The following is a 22,727-nucleotide window of genomic DNA, read 5'->3' on the forward strand; positions in this document are numbered from 1 at the left end:
AGCGAAACGACGATTGGAACGAAGATACAGTGAAGATGGCGTTCGCGGAGTCCGTCCAAGGGCTACCGAAAAAATCGAAAGCAAAGAAGAAAATTCAAGATAGTTTCGAGTTATACTCGGAGTTATTAATCCAAAGAGTATTCAGAGAGGAGGAGTGCAAACCGCTCGCGGAAATGGATCCAGAGTTGCATAAGTTGAAAACTGAAATTGAAGATCCCGATAACGCTTGGTTTGCGTTGAAACAAGAAATCCCGACGGATTGGTCCAAGCTGAATTTAGAAGAATTACTCATCCAAGCAGACTATGCGATGAAACGGGCATCTTTCGACATCCCGGGTTGGGTCTGGAAAGAATGCGGAGCGGAGCCGAAGTCCATCGCCGCGGCTGAAGCAAAACGCGTAAGCTCTACGAAAACGTGCATTGATTGCGTCGAGCGATGCGTAAAGTACTTTTTATCGATGTCATTTGACAACAACAAGAAGAGCACCACAAGCACGAGCAGCGGTAAGGGTATGCCGTTGAATAAAGATGATGCGAGAGGCTTATCGGAAATATTGGGTAAGATCACTGAGATTACGACTTTACGTCGCGCCGCGGGATGCGTTTTGCAATGTCCGCCAGATTTACAGAGTTACATCGCTCGTTTAGTATTTTTCAAATACGCGTTCAGGAAGCACATGCGTCGACTAATCTCGTCCGTAGAAGCGACTAACACGGACGAACATTCTGCGGAAGGAAAAAAAAGCAAAAGCGCTTTAAAAGAACAACGCAGAGATCGGGGGATAACAGCCATGCACGATGCTGCCGTATTGTGTCGAAATTATCGCGGCGACATCATTCACTTTTTAGCAGACTCTATGGGAGCTCATTCGGGCCAAAAAATAGGGAATAACACCGATGCAAATACAGTATTTCCTTCGTCAAAGTTCCTCGTGGATTTATTGCCGAATGTTTTAGAAGAAGACGACGAAATATTTGAAGCCGCATTGGGTTTGGGTGACTTTGACGACGAATGGGAAAAGCAAGCGTCACGCGTGCTCGGATTGAAGTTAATATCGACTAAGAACGTCGGCATAAACGCGAGCGCTGGTCCTGACCTCGTGCGACGTCCAATGTTGCAACGCTGGAATTTTGAGAGGCAATCCTTTGAAGACGTTCCGTCGAATTTTAGTAAAGAAGTGGAGATCAACTTGTCTTCCCTCCGTATCAACGAAGATAAAAAAGTCGGTAGCAGTGCTGGCGATGGTGCCGACGACGGCGACGATGACGACGACGACGATTCACCAGCCAATGATCCAGACATGAAAATTGACGAGTCAAAGTATTACAAAGAAGAACAGCTCGAAGTGCCAAGAGAAGAACAAGAAGGATATAAGAAGAGAGCCGCCGCCGAGGCGGGGAAAAATAGAATAGATGTAGGAGACGAGAACGATACAGCTAGCGGTACCATCGGTGAAGTTCGCGCTTATTTCGACTATTTACGCGTCTTGCGCCGGTACATTTCCGTTCTCAGAGGCAAGAGAACAACCATTGGTCGTAATAAAGCAGACACTCTGATGCGATGCTCTGGAAACACGCCGGCTCCAACGCTTCTACTCGCAAAGTTGCCAGAAGGCATGATCAGAGCTATAGACCCATCGTCCGCATCTATGGAGCTCGCCGCGATTTCCGAAGAAAAATTTGAATCCATCTTCATAGCTTGGGTATCTGCGAAGAAGTTCCTAACTACGGCGCATTTAAATCCTGAAAAAGCGGCGAACGACGATTTGTTCTTCTTCGATGGTAATACCAACGTCGAAGGTGCAAAAGAGCTTCGTGAGATGATGGAAGCTGCACCTCCTCTCTCGACAGAAGCTACCGGTGCCAAGAAACAATTCATGGAAAGAACAGAAACCGACGCACTCGAAGAAATGGATCAAGATCTGGAGAAGGAAGTCATGGCTTTCCTGGACGAGATGAAACCACCCGATGCGGATCACGACGACGACGAGGAAGGAGAAGAAGTAGAAGAAGAAGAGGACGAATGAGAACCAATTTTTTAATGAATAAACTACCCTTCTAATACTAATATTAGCAACAGCACAATGAAAAGCGCAGACGACACTATCCTACACAAGCTACTACTACTATGATCTTTGTACTAATATTTACGCTTTGAAGGAGAAGTTACCGCTACTGCTGCTGATAAAGTGTTTGCTAAGCGTCTCTCTTTATTCCTTCGAATCTTTGCAAACACAGAAGTACTGAACGCGATGCAGAGAAAGATGCCGATTAATACCGGAGTGAACGTCGGACCCGCCTGACAAAATATGCTCTTCGTATTTTGTTTTCCGCCTTCTTCGAAGCCACAAATTGCTCTCGATATAACCGCTAGTCCAGTTGCATTGAAGAGACAGAAATACCGAAGCAACTTTAGCTTTTCGCTCGATTCCATTCTCCAAAACCAAGCGAAGAACTTTTCCTTCGTTGGCGCGTTATGATGCCACACCGTGTACACCGCTCGACCCTTCTGCGCGACGAAATACAATTCTCTTTCTACTAAGCCGTCTTGATCGTTCTCTCTATCGTTCTTCTTCGTCTTTTCGTTCTCGATAATTGTGAACGTCGTTTTATCGCACGCCACGACGAATGGATTATCATCGTGAATAACGTGCCAATAATCCCCAAAATTCTCAGAAAACCGTTTGCGCAATTCTGTCGCTCTTATTTCCGTGGTTTCGTATGACTTATCGTTCAACACTGCCAAAGCTAAAGCTTCCACGCACTTTGGTAAGGTTTCGTTTCCCTCCGTGACGACCGCGGCGTCTTTCTTGCTCGCCGCGTTGCTCTTCATCTTCTTCTTCGTCGTCGCATCCTCAGACTCGTCAATCGCTCGAAACTTCATCTCTGCTTCCACGACGCGCTCGGGTGTTGTTTTTGAGTTTTCAATCTCGGCATCCTCCGCGGCGGTGAGTTTAAAGGACTCGTAAATCAACACTCTCACCGGCTTCGGTTTCACATCGCACACGACGTACGTCAAAGAACCTTTGCGATATTTCACGAACGCCGAGAAATCATCCACGCCGACGACAACGTTCAGATTTGGCTGTTCACAAACAATCTTAACGTACGTGGCAATCGCTTTTAACTCTTGCGGAGTGAATGACTTCGCACTCTTGACCGCTCCTGCTCCTGCTGAAGGAGAAGTTTTTGACGACGATGGAAAAAGTTCAGGTGCGACGGCTCGTAAAGCATCGCGAACTAAGCGAAGTGCGTTCAGTCTCAACTTCTTCGGCGAATCCGCGCGAACGACTCGAAACGATTTCGAATGCATGGTGATGCGTGTCGTTTGCCGTCTTTTTGGATTCCAGGGATGGTCAGTTGCCGCAGCGCAGCGAAGCTCTTTAGTTGTTAAGCAGAAATGAAGAAGAAACTACTTGTTGAAATTTAGGAAGGAGTGTGATGAGAAGAGCAGAAGTTCTTTGGGGCAGAAAAACTGCTCTTCTTCTTCGTAAAAAACAGACTTCCCGTCGAATTTTTCATTCAAAAACGCGTCTCAATACGCCAAAACACGCGACTGCGCATCACTGAAAGTGCATTTGAACCGCTATCCTGTTTCGAAAAAGAACATCCTCGCGCGATTACGGACTCGGACGGGTACGAACTTCTTCGCGCGATATCTATTCGTGGGCAATTCCGCGCTCTTAATTTTTTACTTCGGTGTTGTTGTTGTTGAAGTGTCGTTTCCGCTCTGATTGAACGATCGTCAACTCGAATATTCGGAGGAGTAGGAAAGAGATTTCCGGAAAAAAGAAACGACAAGAACGGGTCATAGGGTGCGCTCGAGCGCATCGATCGTCTTCGAACGCGCGTTTAGTCCGTTTAATCCGCGTTTAGTTCGTCGCATTCAACTCATAAACGAAAATTTTCCCTCTTAATTTTACAACAAGACAGAAAGGAGAAGAAAGGTTGTGCAAAGAGAGCATACGCACTGCTACATAAGAAACCGAAGATCATCACGACGCGTACGAACTGTCGTTGTTATATTTAAAGAGAGGCGGGAGAGATCGCGGACGCATATATTTTATATTCATTAAAGCTGGTGGTTTTGTTTTGTTTTCGTGATTGTCGGGATCCAAGGAGGAGAGAATCGAGAGGGGCGATAATAAAATAATATAATAATAATAAGAGTGGGTGCGTGTAAGAGAAAGAGAGAGGAGGAGGAGAAATGAGTGGTTTGTACGGAGGGTCTCCTTCGCAAAGCGGGTATCGGAGAGATAACACCAACGCTGGTGGAATACCTCCGCCACCTGCTGGTTTAGGAGGTCGGTTTCCGCCGATTCCTTCCGGAGGCGTCGGTGGTGCAAACGCCCAGCAACAACAAAACATCGGGAACCTTCTCGGGGGCGGTAGTGGTGGAAGACCAAATCCGAACGCTGCTCCGAGAATGAACGGAGGTTTCGGTATAGATCCAATTCAACAACAGCAACAAAACTTATCTGGTTTAGGTGGGGGTAACGGTTTAGGAGGCGAGAGTTCGTTTCAGCAAGGAATACCGCAGCAAGGATATGGAGCTCCTGCGCGCACAGCTTCCTTTGATGCTTCGGACTTTCCCTCGTTAGGTGGTGGAGGTCAAGGACCATACGGTGATACGTATCCTCCTCAGTATCCACACGGGAACGGTTACGATGGTTTCGGGGGAGACGGTCACGTAGGAGGATACTATGCGAAGCCGCCGCCCGAGTTTGCTATCGAGCAGGAAGACTTTCCGGCGCTTGGGGGTATGGGTGGTGGAGGCGGTGGTCCTAGAAAACCTTCGGATGCTGCGGCTGCGGTTGCGGCTGGTGTTGCGAAACAACATCAGCAACATCAGCAGCAGCAGCAACAACAACAGCAGCAACAAATAGGGGGTGGTGGAGTTGGGAATATTGGGGGAGTGAATAGAATATTTTCGGGTGGTGGGCAAGGCGGCGGCATAGATGGGAATAATGATTTGGGAATGCAACAACAAAGACAGCCGAGCTTCGATGCCGGCGGGGGCTTTGGAATGGGGAACTCTCGAGGTGGATATAATGGTCAAGATCTGTTACGCCAAAGTTCTGGTCAATCGTCCAATTCTGTCGCGCAACAAACGGCGAATATGGATCCGAACGATCGGTATGGTCTCATGGGTTTGTTGAACGTCATTCGAATGACGGATCCAAACTTGACCACTTTAGCTCTTGGAACGGATTTGACAATGCTTGGGTTAAACTTGAATTCGTCCGAACCGTTGTACACGAATTTTTCTCCGCCATGGCTGACGGATGCAACGCCGAAGCACGAGTTAGAGATGCTCATTCCGGCGTGTTATAATCAGCACACGGCAGGTCGAGCACACCCTGCAATGTTTTCAAAGTTTCAGCACGAGACTTTGTTCTATATATTTTATTCCATGCCTGGTGAGGAGGCTCAATTGTATGCTGCGGATGAACTGATTCATCGTGGCTGGGGGTTCCACAAAGAAATCAAGGCGTGGTTGATGCGAGTTCAAGGCACGGAGCCGACATCGAAAACGGATTACGGTGAACGCGGTGCGTTTTGGGTGTTTGACGTCCAAACGTGGGAACGTGTTCGCAAGGACAACTTCATGCTTTCATACGACCAACTCGAGAATCGACCGCAGGTGGCCGCCACGCAGTGATATTCTTTCTGTGTTAGGGACATTCCCGCGTCTGTAAATTACAAAATTGCAATAAAAGTCTAAAAAACAAAAAATCTTATTACACGCTAATCAAGAGTATGAATTTCTTCTTCTCTCAAGTTCTCTAATGAAATTCTCTTGTTGTTTGCGCTCAGAAAATTGCTCTTCCTAATGATTACAACTCTTCCTCTTCCTCTTCTTCGGGTACGTGGAGCTTCTCGATGGCGGCTTTGATTGAATTGACATCTGCCGAGGACGGCTTCAAATCTAAAGCGAGCGAAAAATTCAACATCGCTCGGTTTGGCATCTCTAACTTTTTGAAAATCCGACCCATCAAAAAGTAGACCGAAGCTTCTCTCGGCGCCACCTCTCGCAACTGTTCTAACTCGTCCAGCGCCTCAGAATATCTCTCTTCGCTCATCAAAACCGACGCTTTTTCGTATTTCGCCAACGGATTGCGCTCGTCTAATTGAATCGCTTTTTGTAAAGACACGTATGCTTTCTCGGTCTTTCGCAACGCGTGTTGCGCCATCCCCAAATAGCAAAACAGAACGGAACTCTTCGAGTTTATTTCAATGGCGTGCTTGAAATGGTGCTCGGACATTTCATACTTTTCTTGTCGAAAATAGACGGTACCCAGACCGTACCAGGCGTTGTAATGTCTCGGATCCAAACTCAAAGCCGCTCGATAGCACTCAGTCGCTTTCTCAAAATCTTCATTTGCAAAATGTTCGTGCCCTCGGAGGGTATATCCGTACGCGTATTTCGGATTCAACTGTATTGCTCTCGCGAAAAATCGCAAGGCGGAATCGTGTTCTCTTTGTAAGGAGAAACAATTTCCAAGAGCACACCACGTGTGCGGGTGTAGTCGATCAATCGTTTGTGCCTCTCTCGCCAAATGAGAGAGTTCAACCTCACGTTTTAAATGCCACAGCACGGTCGAATAGCAATCGATACCGTCTAAATTGTGCGGCGCGATTTCGCGCGCGCGCTCAAAAGCTCTCGCGGATTCCGTGTATTCCACAGCTTCCGCGTACGCTCTGCCTATTTGAGTCAAAACGTAACCAGTTTCAAATTGCTCTGGGCTGCACGTTCTCAAAGCCGCTATGGCTTCATGGCATCGAAACATTGCTAAATGCCTCGCGCCAGACATGATGGGATGGAATATTCTCGCAACCATCGCGACTGAATCTTTCGGAATAACGAGCTTCGTTTCTTCGCCTACGTTTTGAGTGCTCATGACGGCACTTCTATGCATCGCTACGATATGTTGCTGATTTTGTTGCTGCAGCTGGAACTGCGAAAAAGAATGAAGATGCTGGTTTGCTCTGTTGTGATCTTCTTCGGTCATCATTCTGGCGTGCATACCGACGTCGTTCTTTTTCGCAGTAGTCGTGGTTTGATCAAACATTTGCGCTGGAGTCATCGGCGTCGAAGCTATCGATGGCGTTTGCGTTCCTAAGGCAAAAATATTGGAAGCCGGTGGTACCGGTGCAGCCGATGGAGCCGCTCCCTGCGACGCCAGACGTGAGCTTCTTCGTAAGCCTACTTCTGCATTTCCTAACGCCTCGACATGCGCCGCGTGTGTGGTGGTTGCGGTTGTACTCGTAGTAATTGCCGATTCCGGGGCATCTCCGAATAATCGTCCGGAAACTTTTCTCAATTTACCTTCGTCCATAAACTTACGCCTGTCGTTAAACGGGTTGCTCGATACTCCGTCACCTCCAAGCGGTGCCGTTTGCTGCGTTAGCACGACGGGATCGTTCGTATTAAACGCAGTCGAAGCCGTTGAGGCGGGAGGTTTTCCTCCATGTTGAGGTGGTTTACGTGGAACCACCGGGGTTTCGTGTATACCTAAGTGCAGAGGAGACGGCGTTACGTATCGCATGCCGTCCGCGGGATTTCTTTGTTGTTGATGTTGTTGTTGCTGGTGCTGACCGTCGTGGTCTCCTAAATCGAAAGGTGGCAACGCACTCTCAGCTCCCCTAGTAACCGTCATCGGACCCGTCGCTGTATGATTGCCCGGGAACCCTCTGCTGCGAATGCTGCTATTAAACGTCATCGCTGGTTTTCGACGCAAAAACATGCTGCTGTTGATGTTGCTGTGCGTGTATCGACTACCCCCGCCGCCGCCGCCGCCGCCGCCGCCGGTCGAGAAAACTTCAGGCGAAAACACGTTGGCAGCGTTGAAGTTTGGGGCACCGAAGAAAATCACGTCTTCTTCCTCGCGATCGAACGATGTTCTCTTTCTCATCATCATCGTTTCGACTCTTTTGGTATGCGCAAACGTAATGTCGTCCGCGCCCATGGAACAGAGCTCGTTGAACGCAGCCCACATGAACGGATCTAACTCTAACGCGCGTTTAAAGCAATCAATGGCTAATTGACGTCTGCCGGTGTCTTTTGCAATCTTACCGAGTAAATGCTCTCCGTACGCACCTCCTGGAATAGTTGCATTTTCTTCTTCCATCGCTCTCTTTCGCATCTCTCTCTTTGTCGCTTTCTCGATGTTTGGATTTCTGTTTTCTTCTCCTCGATAATCGTCGTCCTCGTCGTCTGTTTCGTCATCCGAGTAGAAGTATAGGTCTTCGTAGTCTATGACTTCTGTCAGTGTCGTTTCTGCGTCGGCTAATTTCCCAATCTCATACGCCGCGCTCGCGAAGAAATATCTCGAATCTCGACTCCTTCGGTCTTTCAAAATCTCGTACGTTCGATACGGTTGTTTGTTCAACCGATAACACCTCGCTAACGTCAACGCGTTCTCTTCGGTTTTTGATACCGCAAACAAGCGTTCGGCGATGAATATGGCGTTTTGATATTCCATTTTATGCATCGCGTTCGAGACGCACATTTGTAAATACATCTCCGCGTCGACGCCTTCTTCTTCTTCTTCTTCTTCTTCAACGACGTTTTTCTTTTCCCCTTCGTCGTAAAAGTCATCTTTTAAATTGTTTTCATTCTGTTGTTGTTGTTGTTGTTGTTGTTGCGTCGTCGTCGTTTCCATCGTTTTCATCCGCGTGTTTTCTCCGATAGTAGCGCTACTATTCCTCTTCTCTGCGCTCGTGCGGCGCGTCATGATTTATGCTCGTTCTTTTGATTGAGAGCGCTCTCCTACTCCCCACTTCTATTATAATGAGGATGCGTTTTTCATTTTCGTTTTGAAAAAAGAGTTTGTTGAAAATTTTTTCGTTCCTCTTTCTCTTCTGTGTGTCTTCCTCTTCCACTCTTTCTCAGATCGCTTCCAAATCTTCAGAGTAGTAACGCACTCGCGCTGAGATACACACACACACACACACACAATAATAATAACAATAATAATAAGAAGAAGAAATGTCTCGAGGCGCTGGCGGAGGGTACGACCGTCACATCACCATCTTCTCACCGGAAGGTCGTTTGTATCAAGTAGAATACGCGTTTAAGGCGATTAAGGCGGTCGGGATCAATTCCATCGCGGTGAAAGGGAAAGACTGCGTCGTTGCCGTGACGCAAAAGAAATGTCCGGACGTTTTAATCGATCAATCGGCGATGACGCACATGTTTAAAGTGACCAAAACGTTGGGGATGTGCATGACTGGGAAAGATCCCGATATTAGAAACGTGGTACAAAAGGCGAGAAAACAAGCCGCAGAGTTTCGGTTCGAATACGGATACGAAATCCCGGTGGACGTTTTAGCGAATAAAATGGCGGACGAGTTTCAAGTGTACACGCAACACGCGTACATGAGACCTTTAGCGACGATGTGTATATTAATGGGGATTGACGAAGAGCGAGGCGCGAGCTTGTACAAATGCGATCCGAGTGGGTATTACGCCGGATACAAAGCGTGCGCAGCCGGGAACAAAGAGGTGGAAGCGGTAAACTTTTTAGAGAAGAAAATAAAACGCGAAAGTAACGTGAACGATGTCGATGGTGCGTGCAGATTGGCCATTTCGACGTTGCAACACGTGTTAGGTGAAGATGTGAAAGCGAAGGAATTAGAAGTGGCGGTAGTTACGGCGGATGCACCAGAATTTAGATTGCTGTCGGAGGGCGCCATCGAGGACCATCTGACTGCTATTTCCGAGAGAGACTAATAATAGTAGAGAGTTTATTAGTAAAATCAATCTATTTGAGGACCTATGTTTTTATCCTCGTTTGACATTTTCGTAATGCTCAACTCTAAGCCAGCCTTGGCGATTCTTAACATGTCCCCGACCGTCGGCGCCATCAAAAGTGCCGGCCGAATCTCGTACGCAACTCCAAGCGATGGAATTGGGTTGATGTACGAACACACCCATACTGCTCGCTTCGCGAAAGATTTAACGTCTGGAAACTCACCAAGATGCGATTTGATTAACTCCAAGTGGTTCGGTTGTTGTTCTCGTTTCCCTTCGACGACTAATCTCTCCCATTTTTCTAACAAGTCGTCCAGATCGGTCGATAGTTCATGCAAGGCTTCTTCGTTATCGACGAGTTCTCTCAAAGATTCCATCATCGCAAAAGAGTCCGTCCCTGGTCTCGGTATGTAATCATCCAAACTACCGCACGCTTTGTCGTCGTCGATAAATCGCACCCGGACGTGTGGTATCTCTTCTTCGTCCAAGTACGGTCCTTGTTCGTCAATTTTGAATCGCTTCGTTCCGGTGAGCTCGACGAACGTGGACCCGTCTTCGTTCACTTCGAACTGCGTCACTTCTACTTCTACTCCGCATGGTAAGACTTTTTTATTCGTCGGGCTCATACCCAACATTGCAAACTTCGTCCCAAGTGGGATGTCGCCTTCACCCATGCTCGTCCCGCAGTTCAAACTTCTTTTTGCGTCTCCTTGCGTCCCAAAGTTCAACCCAAGTCTTTGCTTAGGTAAACTTGCATCTAAAACCAACACTCGCAGAGGAGTTGTTTCCGTTTCTCTCAAACGCAGCTGTTCCATCCTCAGCTTCAATACTTCCATGTTCATATCGGTCTCGTTATTATTATTATTATCGCCACTTCCATCGTCAGAAGAAGGAGAAGATGAAGAAGATGATGATGCACGAATAACTCTTCGGTGGTGATGAGGATGACGATGACGACGATATCTAAAAGAAAGTGATTGTTGTTGATGATGACGATGAGGAGGAGGAGGAGGAGGAGTGATGTACGAAGTAGACGCTCGAGAAGACGAGGCGCGTGTTCCTCTCGTCGTCGTCGTCGTCATTATCATCGTTATCGCGCTCATCGTCAACGATGCTTTTGTTGCTCTCTGCTGTCGTCGTTGGTGTAGATGATGATATCTACTAATAGTATGTAGGGAAAGTGAGGTGGTGTTTTGTTGTGTGGAATCGATCGAATGGAAAAAAGGGAAATTTTTTTAGAAGAGCAACACAAGAGCGACGACCACATTTTGAGTTGACGCATTTCCTCAAAAGTTATTGTTTGTGTACAACATATATATACAGAGAGAGGGAGGGAGAGAGTGTGTGTGTTGATACAAATAATACTAATGTTCGGGTTACTTCCACCAATAAGCTACTGGGGATGGACCAGATACTTCCTTCCGTTCGATGAAACCACCAACGCCATCATCGTCATGACTCTCGCCATCTGTCTCGGGCTTTTACAAAGTCATCCGGACGTGTTTTTACCTCCAACGTTACCTATGGAACATAAAATTGAATTATATTCGGACAGAGTCGTCACTCCGGACGGGGTTATTCCCGCTTTAGTGACCGTGTATCACGGGAGAATACAGAGGATCGCGAGGATGGAGAAAAAACCGGTGCGACCAAAAACAACAACAACAACGGACGACGACGCCGACGGGAAGAAAAAACTAGTAGACCAAGGCGAGACTTTTTACGATTTCACCGGTAAAGTCATCATGCCAGGACTTGTCGATTTGCACGTGCACTTGAACGAACCAGGGAGAACAGAGTGGGAAGGCGTTCAATCGGGGACGAGATCTGCCGCCGTCGGCGGGGTAACGATGGTTGTGGATATGCCGTTGAACTCGATACCATCGACGGTGGACGTGAAGTCGTTTGAAGCGAAATTAAAATCGATTCGTAAACCGAGAGGGAGGATGTTTGTAGACGTCGCGTTCTGGGGAGGCCTCGTGCCGCAAAACGCTCACAACGCGAGTATTTTGGAGGACTTGTTAGCGCACGGTGTAGTCGGCTTGAAGGCGTTCATGTCGCCCGCCGGAACGGAGGATTTCGATCAAAGTTCCGTAAAGGATATCAAGGCGGCGGCGGCGAGTTTGTCAAAATTCAACGCTCCTTTGATGGTACACGCAGAATTACCGTCTGAAAACGATGTCGTATCCACGAATGGTAAAGATCCGAGGAAATATAGCACATACATGAACAGTAGACCGAGAAAATGGGAAAAGGTTTGTTTCTTTTTTTACGCTGCTGTACATCATCATTTCTTTGTGTTTGGTGCGCGAATTTGCGCGCACGAACGAAAAGAAAGAAGAAGAAGAAAAAGAAACAGAAGAAGAAAACGGATGATGAAGATCCATTGGTGCTAATCTTCTCACCAAAAGTCGCAATGGTTGCGGCTTGATGAAGAGAACAATTACCGATGTTATCCTTGCACTGACGTTTTTCTTGTGAAAATTTTCTCTTCTTTTTCTTCCTTCTCTTCTCGGCGCGATATTATTTTCCCTCGGAAATCTATTTTGATTTATATTGTTTAAGTTACACTACTCACGTCCACTCTTCTTTCTCGTTATCATTAATCTTTACAGGATGCGATAAAGGAGTTGATTGATGTGGCGAAAACGAACAAAATTCCTCACATCCACATAGCGCATGTTTCGGATGCGGATACGTTGTCTGCGATCAAGAGCGCAAAAGATGGCGGCGCAAAACTCACCGCGGAGACGTGTCCGCACTATTTGTACTTTAATGCGGAGTCTATTCCAGATGGAAGTACTTTGCACAAGTGCGCTCCGCCAATCCGCGAGGAGGAGAACCGACAGCGTTTGTGGGATGGTTTGTTGAAAGACGAAGCGTTAGATATGATTTCTTCGGACCATTCGCCATCGCCGTTGGATTTGAAACACGTAGACTCTGGAGACTTTATTAAAGCGTGGGGAGGTATTTCAGGGTTACAGCTTAGTTTACCGTTAACTTGGACGAAAGGAAAGGAAAGAGGGATGACGCTGAGTCAATTCGCCGGTGAGAACAAATTTTATTCAGCATTCTGTTTTTCTTTTTGTTCTTTTCGTTTCGTTTTTACATCTTGCGAGAAGGGACGGGAGACGAGGGATACGGTGATTGATACCCACCAGTAATCGGCTCTATCAATTTATATTTATATTCTCGCTAAATTAAGGTCGTCCGGAGACATATCGGAGGTTTAACCAACATAATATGGATTCAACCTGTGAGCAATCTCCGGGACATTTTTTTATACTGGTTTTGTGATTTCTTTCGGAGAAGGAATTTATATTTTTTTCCTGTCTGACTGGTGTTCTTTCTCTTTCTCGTTATTTTTCGTTACCCGCGTATACACAGAATTATGGAGTACAACGCCGGCGCGAATTGCGGGCCTGGGATCGAAAGGCTCGATTTCTACAGGCAAAGACGCCGATTTTGTTGTCTTCGATCCGGACGGAACGTTTGTCGTGAACGACGAAATGAACCCAATTTTTCACAAACACAACAAAACGGCTTACGACGGGCAAAAGTTACGCGGTGTCATTCACGCGACGTTTCTTCGCGGGCGTGAAATCTACGCGAAAGACGTCAAAGGCGTGCGATGGCCGGCTTGGGGCCAAGTTCACTTGAAGAAGTAATCTATTTGAACTACTCGTACTCTACCTAGGTGATGCTACGACGACTATAGTTTAAACTATTATGTATCTATTTCTCGACTGCTTCCTTCTTAATCTCGTCTTTTCCTTCGCCTGCGCCATCTTCGGCACCATCGTCGTCATCTTCGCTTATTTTAACAGAATTGAAAAACCGTTCGGTGATGTCTAAATTCGACGCCGATATCGGTTCCGCCGGCATTTTCGAATACGCCCTCCTCGGATCCCAATCGCGTTCGGGAATGACTCCACTTTTGAAATACGACGCGGGACCGACCGCGGGGTGCGCGCTACTACTACTCGAACTGCCTCTCTCTTGTTGCGTTTTTAAATTCTTATGGAACTCTGGACTATACCCGATGCTTTTATCGCACAACTGACACACTCGGTTGACTGAATCGAAATCCTCGATGGACATCGCGGTAAACCTGACTAAACCAAAATCTTCAATAATCTCCATGATGCTGTTCGTTAACTTGTTGTACTCTTTAAACTTTGGATCGCTGTTTAAATACTCCGCTAAATAACTCAAATCCTGCACCTCGGTGTAAAATTCTAAATTAAACGCCAATTCGCCGTATTTGTCCATCAAATCCACTTTGGACAAAACGTTCACGTGCGGCGTTTCTAAATGTAACATGGTCGATAACGATAACATCAACGCGGCAACATATTTCCACGGATCCGCGCATAAATGCCCATCCACTAAATGCACCGTCACCACTCGATAGTGCCACTCGTTTTGCATGACGCCGATGATATTCTTCAGAGACTCGTGCAAGTTGAACAACTCCACCTGTCCCGGTAAATCGAATATTAAAAAACACTCCTTCTCGAACGGTTCTAATTTCTCCTTCAACCAATCCAAATTAGCTTCTAAATACTCCAAACAGTACATCATCGCTCCATTTGGCCCTAGATTCAACTCTTCTTGCACGTTTTCCAAGCACACTAAATCGCTAATATCCACCGCGCATTCGTAATTTTCGTTGTCGTGAATGTCGTTCCCTGGGTCGAGATTTATTATTTTATGCGGTCTTCCCAATAAGGTAAAGTATTGCGACATTCCTGCGCAGTAGGTGGTTTTACCACACCCAGGAGGGCCGATGACAATCTGACCAAACATTATTATTATTATTAGTGGTGGTGGTGGTAGTAGTAGTAGTAGTATTCGTTAATATTAAATGTTCTTATTTTATTGTGATGTGAAGTGTGAGGAAATGAAGATTTTTGCATCATTTTTGCTCTTCGACGAATGATGATGGTTTTATTCTAACGACTTTTAAAGTTGTTGATGATATGGTTCTCGAACTCATCACTCGCTTGGAGATTGATCGAACATTGTCGGTCTCAGAAGAAAATAGCATTAAAGTAAACGTAAGAGAAGAGCGAGATTGCGATAACGTGCCTTTGCGAACAGGCTTGCGCGTCTGGTCGGCGAGTTTTATCTTTGGCGAGAACGTGTTGTTGGATGAAATCGAGAATAAAAAAGTCCTCGAGCTCGGCGCTGGGACGGGCGTGAATGGATTGATATGCGCGAAATTAAACGCGTCTTCGGTCGTGTGTTCTGATGTGGACATCAAATCGGTGAATTTGTGCGTAACGAACGCGATGTTGAACAAAGAATTTGATGTGGTCTCTCGAATCATAGATTGGGGCGATAGAAACACCTACTTCGAAAAAAGAAACGCGTTCCCTGTGATTGTCGCGGTGGACGTCGTCTATTTAGAAGAACAGCCAAAGCAGTTGGCAAATTGCGTCGAGTATCATTTATGTAAAGAGAATGGGACATTTTTGTGCGTTTGTGGCGTGAGGAAGCGAGAGTATTTCGAAACCTTTCTTCTCGAACTCGCCAAGCGCGGGATGGAGGTGTATTTTGACGAAGTAGGGTTGTTGCCAAAAAGTAATCGAGAACAGGTGGAGGAGATACGTTCGAATCACAAACACGACGAAGAGTTGTTGGAAGATGGTAAAGGGTACCGAATGATTCGCGCGAGATTCAAGAAAATAGGATCGAAAGGAGAAAGTAATGAAGAAGAAGTAGAAGAAGAAGAAGAAGAAGCGTTAGCCGGCTTCTTGGACGATTTGGACATCGACGATAACGTTGGAGGAATGAAAAAGCAGCGAGCGTACGATGTGCTAACGTCTTCTTCAGATGACGAAATGAGCGCCGACCGAAACGGAACGGAAGACGTGCCGTTTCTCTGCGCGACGGTTGAAAGCTCCTCAAAGTCGCTCCTTCGAAACGGATTCTGCGTTTTCCGAGACGAACATTTTACGCAAACACAAGCGGAAGTACTCGAGAAAGTTCATTCGCACTGCGAAAGCTATTTAAACGACTTGCTCGAAAGGTGTGAAAGTCATCACGGAATCAAATACGACACGGATATCTTTCGCTTCAAAGAAATATGTTCCCGGGCGATGAATGGGAAAAGATATGACTTCCAAGCGACAAAGATTTCGCCCGTCGACGATGAGGCAAAAAATTTGCCAGAAAGCGGGAAGGCGTTCGCCGAGTGCCTCCAAACGCTCGCGAACGTCATAGAACGGAAATGCGAGCGAATATTCGAAAAAGTCACAGGAGAAGAGAAGAGGAAAAAGATTACAATCGTGAACAGAGGATGCGTCACGTCGCTTCCGAAAGCGCCCGAGCAACACTTTCACGCTGACGGAAGAAAAGAGGGCATGTACAACTGTTTCGTGGCTTTGCGCGACGTGCCTAAAATCCAAGGGCCGACTGAGTTTATTTTCGGAAGCCACAAGTTTGATCACGACGCGCCGCACGAAACAACGAAAGCGAGGAAGAAGCGGGAAAAAGCAAAGCGCGCCGCCCCCGAACTCCGTAAAGGAGACATATTGTTGTACGATTACCGCACACTTCACCGAGGCGGTGAGAATAAACGGTGCCACGATCGGAGAGCTATTTCGTACTTCCTTTTCGATACGAACGGCGATATAGGAGACACGTGGAATTTCGAGGACGCTTCGGTATGGGACGATTGATGATAGATAGTTTTTATAGCAAATAGTCTATATGTAGTAGTAAAAGAAATAACAATACACGCTAATGAATATGTATATGTATATATATATTATTCAACCTCGCTCAAGTAGTCCGAAACCTCCGCCGTGGTCAAAATGCGAAACTTTCTATCCTCCCCGACGATGCCGATTTCAATATTGTTCGCCGCGATTTGACCATCGAAGCCTTCTTTTAACGTCAAGATCGCCGTATGAATGGCATCTTCCAGCTCCATATCCTCACTATACCGTTTTTCTAAGAATGTTTTCGCGTTAATCATGTTTTTCCCAATCGCCGACGCTTTCCATCCAAAATACGACCCGCTCGGATCCACTTGGTACAGTTGCGGCCCGTTCGCGTCGTACCCAGCCATCAACAATGACACACCAAACGGTCGAACCCCACCTTGTTGCGTGAACTCTTGCATGGTTGTTGCTGTTTCTCGAACTAATTGTGAACACGGGATGCTTTCTTGATACGTTCTATAATACACCTGCGTGTCTTTGCGCGCCATTCGCGTCAAGACTCTAAAATCTGGACCCATGCCAGAATACGTGATCCCAATCTCGTCCGTTAACAATTGAATCTTCGAGATGCTGGTTTCTTCCACTAAAGTCGAGGGCATTTTCTTCTCCGTGGCTAAAACCACTCCATTCGTGGCTTTAATCCCTAACGACGTCGCTCCAGCCGTAATTGCCGCTAAAGCGTGTTTGATTTGGACGAGTTCCCCAGATGGGGAAAACGTCGTCAACGAAAACGAGTATTTGCTTCCGCTCATTTATTTTTGTAGTATTGGTCTTTCTTTCTTCTCGAGTTCTCGTGCGAAAATATCAGTCGTATAAAAAGTCGTAGTATTAGTGATTACGAGTGCGTCGTCGCGAGAATGTTGTTTGATCTCCCTTCTTGGTTTTCACGCGCGAAAGTTGTTGTATTCTTTTGACGATCTCGATCTTTTTTTTGCGAGATGGAAAAATAAAAAAATTATCACAGAAGAGAGAAGCGGAAAACACACTACTCAAAGCACAAACAAACAAACGGTATTTCATCAAATAAACGTGAATGATATGTGGTAGTACAGATGTGTATAGATAATAATAATGATACTATTGAGGAGTCTCTCTTTCTCTCTCTCTCCCCCTCGTCCTTCTTCTCACTTTGTCTCTTTATACGCACCAATGAGAGACTGTAACAAGCCGTGAGGATTGTCCACGTTCGGTAAGGACTTGAAATCGTTCTTCGCAAGAGCATCCGCAAAGATTTTACACGCGTTCTCAGCTCTCACGCACAAAGCTTCGGCGCCTTGAACGATTGCAGCCGCACCTTCGGCTTGCAACGCCAACGCTCGGTGCGTTTCCAAGCACGAGGAAGCTAAAGTACCTCTGTGTTGCGTCGTCTTCAACACCTCGTCGTGTCGCTTCAACTCTTGTTGCAACAACGCCTTCGCCTCTTCGTCTTGGGTCGATTTCGACGTCGATTCGATCATATCGTCCCACCTTTTCGATTCGTTGTATAATTCCTCTCTCAATTTCCTTAAACTATCTTTCTTCTGTTCTATTTTTTGTTTAATTTGATGCGGTCCTTCGTCAAAGAAGATTTTATCATCAACCAAAGCTTCCTCCACTTGGACGCAGAACTCCTTCATCACCGTCTCGATGATATCGCTCAGAAATACATGCTCCGCGCTGGAACCAAAATTCAGTCTCGCTTTGTTAATTTCAGCATCTGTAATTGCGGCGATGAGGTCGGACATGCGCTCATCTTCCGTGACGTCATTTCTGAGCGCCTCGTGGAAGCGTTCCGGGTTTCCGAGCTTTTGGTGAATGCCCCCCGCGTTACCGACAGGCTGCGCCAGTTGTTGTTGTTGATGGTGGCGATTGTTCATGACCATGCTATTGTTATTGATACCGTACTCCATACCACCCATATTATTATGTACGTTCCCGTACATGTACTGATGATCCATTCCTGGGTTTTCCACGAAACCACCCATACCGGTCGTTTGTCTCGTTTGACGTCGGTTGTTATTGTTGTTCATAGTATTCGTAAAGTTTTGCGTCTTCCTCTTCTTAAACGCAAACCCGCCGAAGGAGTTCTTCACGGCCGTCGACGGTTGCTTCTTCGTCGCCGTGTTCATATTCTTCACTAACATCGGCGTCGGTTCGTTCTGTTTGTATAATTGTGTGTGTGTGTGTAAATTTAAAACACAAATATGTTTCATATATCACCGCGGGTAGTCAGTCAGTCAGTTTTCAGTTTTTTGTGGAGAAAGAGAAGGGGACAGAACAAAAAAAAGGGGGAAATTTTGGTTCAAAATTCAAAAAGAAAAGAAAAATCACGCACCACGACGGAGTGCAAAGGCACTCGAGAACCATTCTTGTTAGCACCACCGGGCGTTTGGAACGCAATGGTTTGCGTGATATCTTCCCCTTCGATCGAAACGCCGTTGATATTTCTGTTGTTTTTCGTAATAATAATAATAATAATAATAATAATAATAGTTAGTTCTCTCGCATAATTCATTCATTCGCGTCGCGTCTCGTTCAATTGGAAAGAGTAGTGTGACATGAACGATTCAAAAAATTCGATGATTCGTTTTATTGAGAAAAGAAGACAAAGAAGAAGTAAAAGAAGAAAAACGTACTCTCGCGAGGACGGTGGTAAAGGCGTGGAATTCATCCTTTTGCGCGTTAATGTTGTTGTTGTTGTTGTTGTTTCCTCTTTTCTCTCTAAACTCTCTCTTGTTCGTGTTTTTTAGTAGTATGGAGAGAGTGTGAAAAGGAATGAGGAGCGATGCATGAGAGAAAACACAAAAATTTCGAAAAAACACAAAAGAAAGAAAATGACTCTCGTTTCGCGTCAAAACGAGAGAACCTTGAAGAGAGAGAGAAAGAAAGAAAGAAAGAAAAGGAAAGCGCGAACGCGACAACGCGAATAATACTACTATCGATCGCACGGTACCATAATCATCTTTTGTGTGCGAACGTGATTTTTCATTATTCGAATTAAAAGATGTCTGCTGCCGCATCATCATCATCATCATCATCACCGTCGTCGTCTTCAAAAGAAGTGACAAAAAGCGATGGAGAAGTTGAAACAACATCATCGAAAGCAGAAGAAGGCGAGAAAGAACAACAACAACAACAACAACAACAAAATGATGACGATGATAATGATGACAATCTTCGAATGCGACAAGCGTTGCTGGATTTCCGAAACAGATACGAACAGTTGAAACACAACCCGTGTTTCGTTTCCGAAATCGTCGTCCGAGGGAACAAAAGGACCAGAGAAAAGTTGATTAAAAACTGTTTCGAGAAACGCGTGGAGAAGTGCGGGAACTTGGAAGAGATTAAAGACGAACTATTGAAGGGTAGAGAAGAATTGGAGAAGTATAACATATTTAAAGGAATAAACGTGACGTTAGACGCGGGTAGCGAGGAGAATTACGTCCCGAATGGTGCGAAGATTATCGTAGACGTCGCGGAGAAGGACGCGTTGACGTTGAAAGCCGGGACATTTGTTTCGCAAAGTGGGGAGGGGACGGTAGAGATAACCGGTGGGTTGAAGAATGCGGTTGGATGCGCGGAAAGGATTGATTTTGAGCTCATCAGAGGACACGAAAAATCAGCGAGTTACGCTTTACACTGGGAACAACCGAGAGTGTTACGATCGGACATCGCGACAGCGTTGAGGATTTTCCAGCAACACAACTGTTCAGTGCGACACTCGTCGTTTCACGAAACCGGAAGAGGATTATCGTTTCATCTGAGCTCACCGGAACGACCGGCGACGTTAGAATATAATTTGGTGTGGAGAGAAATCACCGATCCGACGAGATTTGCCTCGAGAGCAGTGAGAAAAATGTGTGGACATTCGTTGAAATCGTCCATCGTGCACACGCTCGGCGGCGAATCAGAAGATGATGAAGAAGAAGAAGGTGTAAAAATAGGAAAGAATGGAAACTGGTGGTGGAACGTCCGAACTGAATTAGCAGGATTGAATCCAATTTTTGATTCGACGACGGAAGCGTTTGTGAAATCAGAGTGTCACGCGAAATACACGAGAGCGTTTCCGGAACGTGTGAATGATTTCTTGCCAGAAAAAATGAAGCACTCTTTGAGTTGGCAGATTGGCGCGCGCGCGGGTGTTATGCTACCTTTACGAAAAGAATTCTACACGTCGACGCCGACATCTAGTTCCTCTGTTGTTCGCGGATCAAACATTGCCGATCGATTCTTCATGGGTGGCGTCGGCTCTTTGCGCATGTTTGAACCGCACGGCGCCGGACCTTGCGACGCGCGCCGCGAGAAAGATTCGACGTTCTCCTCGCCAAGCCGCACTCCCTCGTCGCCGGGAGTGTCCGTTTCCGGTAATTTGACGCCACCACGTTCGGTACAGTCGAGTTCACCGTATGATTCCTTAGGGGGGGACGTCATCGTCAGCGGAACAGCGTCGGTGAAGATGGACATCCCAGTTGAAAAGTTACGCAACATCGGCGTTCATGGACACGTTTTCGTAAACGCTGGATGCCTCATTCCACACGAACAGAAAGTCAAACACACGTTTAAAGCATCCAACTTTAGAGATTCTTTGAGGGCGAGTTGTGGCGCTGGTATCGTGTGGCCATTGCCCGTAGGGAACATTGAGCTAAATTTTGGTCGCGTGCTTTTGGCAAACTCGACAGATAGAGTTGTGGGAAGCAAATTCCAAGCCGGCTTAGCGGCCTCTTTGAGCGCGTAGGGAAGATGATCTCACTAGATATGTGTGTATTAGTAGCAATATAGAAGTAATCGTCGTAACATTCACAGGGGGTATTGTAGAACACTTTTCTCTCTCTTATAAAACAAAACGTGAGACGCGCCCGGGGGGTCTCGTATCAAAAAAACGATGAAAAATTACTTCTTTTCAAGCGGCTTAAGCGTTGGCGAATTCAACGCCTTTGTCAATGCTCGATTTCAACTCCGCGACGGCGTTTGACACTTGAACTTTCTCGTACGAGTCCATCTCGCCGCATCCTAAAACTTTCTCAACTCCGTTTTCGCCCAACTCGCACTTGGAGGCGAAAAACGCCAACTCTGGAATAACTTCCGATGCGACGTACGCGCACTCGACGATACCTTTCTCGCCGCTCATCGCTCTCAAACAAGATGTTGCCATATTTTCTGCGGCTAACGCCATACTCAACGTCGCAGAACCCGCGCCTGCTTTTGCATCGACAACTTCCGTCCCAGCGTTTTGAATTCTCGTCACCAAAGCCGTCAACTCCTCTCCTTCGAAAGGTTTTGAAAGTTTCGGCGTGACTTGGGACAACAAAGGAATGATAGTCGTACCGGCGTGTCCACCGACAACGGGCACATCGCACATGGTCACGTCCTTAATATCTTCTGGTCGTAACGCAGCGACAAAAGTTTTCGCTCGCATGACGTCTAACGTCGTCACACCCAAAATTTTCTTCGGATCGTAACAGTCGTTCTTCTTCATCACCTCGGCGGCGATTGGGACGGTGGAGTTCACCGGGTTGGAAATGATGTTCAAAATCGCATTCGGGCAATATTTAGCAACGCTCTGGACTAAATCTCTCACAATCCCGGCGTTGATTTTAAACAAATCGTCTCTGGTCATCCCCGGTTTCCTCGGGATCCCGGCTGGAATGATCACCAAGTCGCATCCAGTCAGCGCCTCTTCGATTTGGTCGTTCCCACAGAAACCTTTCACTTCCGAGATGGTGGAGATGTGCGAGAGGTCCACGCCGACACCGGTAACCATCGGGGAAATATCGTCTGTTTTTTTTATCATTATTATTTAATAAAGACATATAAGTCGTCGTCAGATGACGCATTCATAACAGAGGAAGAAGAAGAGAAAGAGAAAGACGACAACAAAAACAGTTACGGTGAAAATTGGATCATCATCGAGTGGAATCTTTTGATGCGTTGGAAAGGACAACACCATCAACAAAATAAATATCTGCGATACTCTACTAAACGCACACAAACGTAAGCTCTTGATAAACTTGCTCTGTTTCATTAAAAGGGATAAAGTTTGTCCAATCCCTCCGGCTGCGCCTAACACGGCCACGTTGTATTGCGCCTTGTGCGACTCACTGGACGGACCGACCCCCATTAGAATTGAATTGAATTGAATTGAATTGTTGTTGTTGTTGTTGTTGTTGTGACTCGACAGTCAAAAAAAGTCGTTTTTCGTTGTGTGGAGATTTGGGTGTCATGAAAACGCAAAAAATCCCTCTCACAAAATCTCTCTCTCA

General features: G+C 46.3%; 15 protein-coding genes across 15 annotated transcripts; 8 read left to right on the forward strand and 7 right to left on the reverse strand.

Annotated features, from left to right (window-relative positions):
- Window positions 1-35: 35 nt before the first annotated feature.
- Bathy05g00090 (predicted protein) lies at window positions 36-2,027 on the forward strand (the record flags this gene model as incomplete). Its single annotated transcript, XM_007512807.1, has 1 exon — window positions 36-2,027. One exon carries the CDS (start codon window positions 36-38, stop codon window positions 2,025-2,027), a length of 1,992 nt encoding a protein of 663 aa, XP_007512869.1.
- A 113-nt stretch (window positions 2,028-2,140) lies between these two features.
- On the reverse strand, window positions 2,141-3,313 carry Bathy05g00100 (unknown protein; the record flags this gene model as incomplete). The annotated part of the gene is made up of 1 exon (XM_007513003.1): window positions 2,141-3,313. The coding sequence occupies one exon, from the start codon at window positions 3,311-3,313 to the stop codon at window positions 2,141-2,143; it is 1,173 nt and encodes a 390-aa protein (XP_007513065.1).
- Window positions 3,314-4,207: 894 nt separating this feature from the next.
- On the forward strand, window positions 4,208-5,662 carry Bathy05g00110 (predicted protein; the record flags this gene model as incomplete). The annotated part of the gene is made up of 1 exon (XM_007513038.1): window positions 4,208-5,662. The coding sequence occupies one exon, from the start codon at window positions 4,208-4,210 to the stop codon at window positions 5,660-5,662; it is 1,455 nt and encodes a 484-aa protein (XP_007513100.1).
- A 175-nt stretch (window positions 5,663-5,837) lies between these two features.
- On the reverse strand, window positions 5,838-8,738 carry Bathy05g00120 (predicted protein; the record flags this gene model as incomplete). Its single annotated transcript, XM_007513000.1, has 1 exon — window positions 5,838-8,738. The coding sequence occupies one exon, from the start codon at window positions 8,736-8,738 to the stop codon at window positions 5,838-5,840; it is 2,901 nt and encodes a 966-aa protein (XP_007513062.1).
- Window positions 8,739-8,992: 254 nt separating this feature from the next.
- On the forward strand, window positions 8,993-9,736 carry Bathy05g00130 (predicted protein; the record flags this gene model as incomplete). The annotated part of the gene is made up of 1 exon (XM_007513307.1): window positions 8,993-9,736. One exon carries the CDS (start codon window positions 8,993-8,995, stop codon window positions 9,734-9,736), a length of 744 nt encoding a protein of 247 aa, XP_007513369.1.
- Window positions 9,737-11,124: 1,388 nt separating this feature from the next.
- Window positions 11,125-12,153, forward strand: Bathy05g00140 (allantoinase; the record flags this gene model as incomplete). Its single annotated transcript, XM_007513015.1, has 1 exon — window positions 11,125-12,153. One exon carries the CDS (start codon window positions 11,125-11,127, stop codon window positions 12,151-12,153), a length of 1,029 nt encoding a protein of 342 aa, XP_007513077.1.
- A 492-nt stretch (window positions 12,154-12,645) lies between these two features.
- Bathy05g00150 (allantoinase) lies at window positions 12,646-12,921 on the forward strand (the record flags this gene model as incomplete). Its single annotated transcript, XM_007513271.1, has 1 exon — window positions 12,646-12,921. The coding sequence occupies one exon, from the start codon at window positions 12,646-12,648 to the stop codon at window positions 12,919-12,921; it is 276 nt and encodes a 91-aa protein (XP_007513333.1).
- Window positions 12,922-13,266: 345 nt separating this feature from the next.
- Bathy05g00160 (unknown protein) lies at window positions 13,267-13,425 on the forward strand (the record flags this gene model as incomplete). Its single annotated transcript, XM_007513030.1, has 1 exon — window positions 13,267-13,425. One exon carries the CDS (start codon window positions 13,267-13,269, stop codon window positions 13,423-13,425), a length of 159 nt encoding a protein of 52 aa, XP_007513092.1.
- A 67-nt stretch (window positions 13,426-13,492) lies between these two features.
- Window positions 13,493-14,566, reverse strand: Bathy05g00170 (predicted protein; the record flags this gene model as incomplete). The annotated part of the gene is made up of 1 exon (XM_007513071.1): window positions 13,493-14,566. One exon carries the CDS (start codon window positions 14,564-14,566, stop codon window positions 13,493-13,495), a length of 1,074 nt encoding a protein of 357 aa, XP_007513133.1.
- Window positions 14,567-14,739: 173 nt separating this feature from the next.
- On the forward strand, window positions 14,740-16,443 carry Bathy05g00180 (5FI8BORFP (ISS); the record flags this gene model as incomplete). Its single annotated transcript, XM_007512806.1, has 1 exon — window positions 14,740-16,443. The coding sequence occupies one exon, from the start codon at window positions 14,740-14,742 to the stop codon at window positions 16,441-16,443; it is 1,704 nt and encodes a 567-aa protein (XP_007512868.1).
- Window positions 16,444-16,532: 89 nt separating this feature from the next.
- Bathy05g00190 (Proteasome subunit alpha type-2) lies at window positions 16,533-17,240 on the reverse strand (the record flags this gene model as incomplete). The annotated part of the gene is made up of 1 exon (XM_007512954.1): window positions 16,533-17,240. One exon carries the CDS (start codon window positions 17,238-17,240, stop codon window positions 16,533-16,535), a length of 708 nt encoding a protein of 235 aa, XP_007513016.1.
- Window positions 17,241-17,612: 372 nt separating this feature from the next.
- Bathy05g00200 (predicted protein) lies at window positions 17,613-18,596 on the reverse strand (the record flags this gene model as incomplete). Its single annotated transcript, XM_007513001.1, has 1 exon — window positions 17,613-18,596. One exon carries the CDS (start codon window positions 18,594-18,596, stop codon window positions 17,613-17,615), a length of 984 nt encoding a protein of 327 aa, XP_007513063.1.
- Window positions 18,597-19,471: 875 nt separating this feature from the next.
- Bathy05g00210 (predicted protein) lies at window positions 19,472-21,202 on the forward strand (the record flags this gene model as incomplete). The annotated part of the gene is made up of 1 exon (XM_007513160.1): window positions 19,472-21,202. One exon carries the CDS (start codon window positions 19,472-19,474, stop codon window positions 21,200-21,202), a length of 1,731 nt encoding a protein of 576 aa, XP_007513222.1.
- Window positions 21,203-21,376: 174 nt separating this feature from the next.
- Bathy05g00220 (predicted protein) lies at window positions 21,377-22,228 on the reverse strand (the record flags this gene model as incomplete). The annotated part of the gene is made up of 1 exon (XM_007513311.1): window positions 21,377-22,228. One exon carries the CDS (start codon window positions 22,226-22,228, stop codon window positions 21,377-21,379), a length of 852 nt encoding a protein of 283 aa, XP_007513373.1.
- A 60-nt stretch (window positions 22,229-22,288) lies between these two features.
- Bathy05g00230 (unknown protein) lies at window positions 22,289-22,585 on the reverse strand (the record flags this gene model as incomplete). The annotated part of the gene is made up of 1 exon (XM_007513224.1): window positions 22,289-22,585. The coding sequence occupies one exon, from the start codon at window positions 22,583-22,585 to the stop codon at window positions 22,289-22,291; it is 297 nt and encodes a 98-aa protein (XP_007513286.1).
- Window positions 22,586-22,727: the final 142 nt, after the last annotated feature.

This window comes from Bathycoccus prasinos (assembly GCF_002220235.1).
Source record: "Bathycoccus prasinos genomic : chromosome_5".
Classification (NCBI taxonomy): domain Eukaryota; kingdom Viridiplantae; phylum Chlorophyta; class Mamiellophyceae; order Mamiellales; family Bathycoccaceae; genus Bathycoccus; species Bathycoccus prasinos.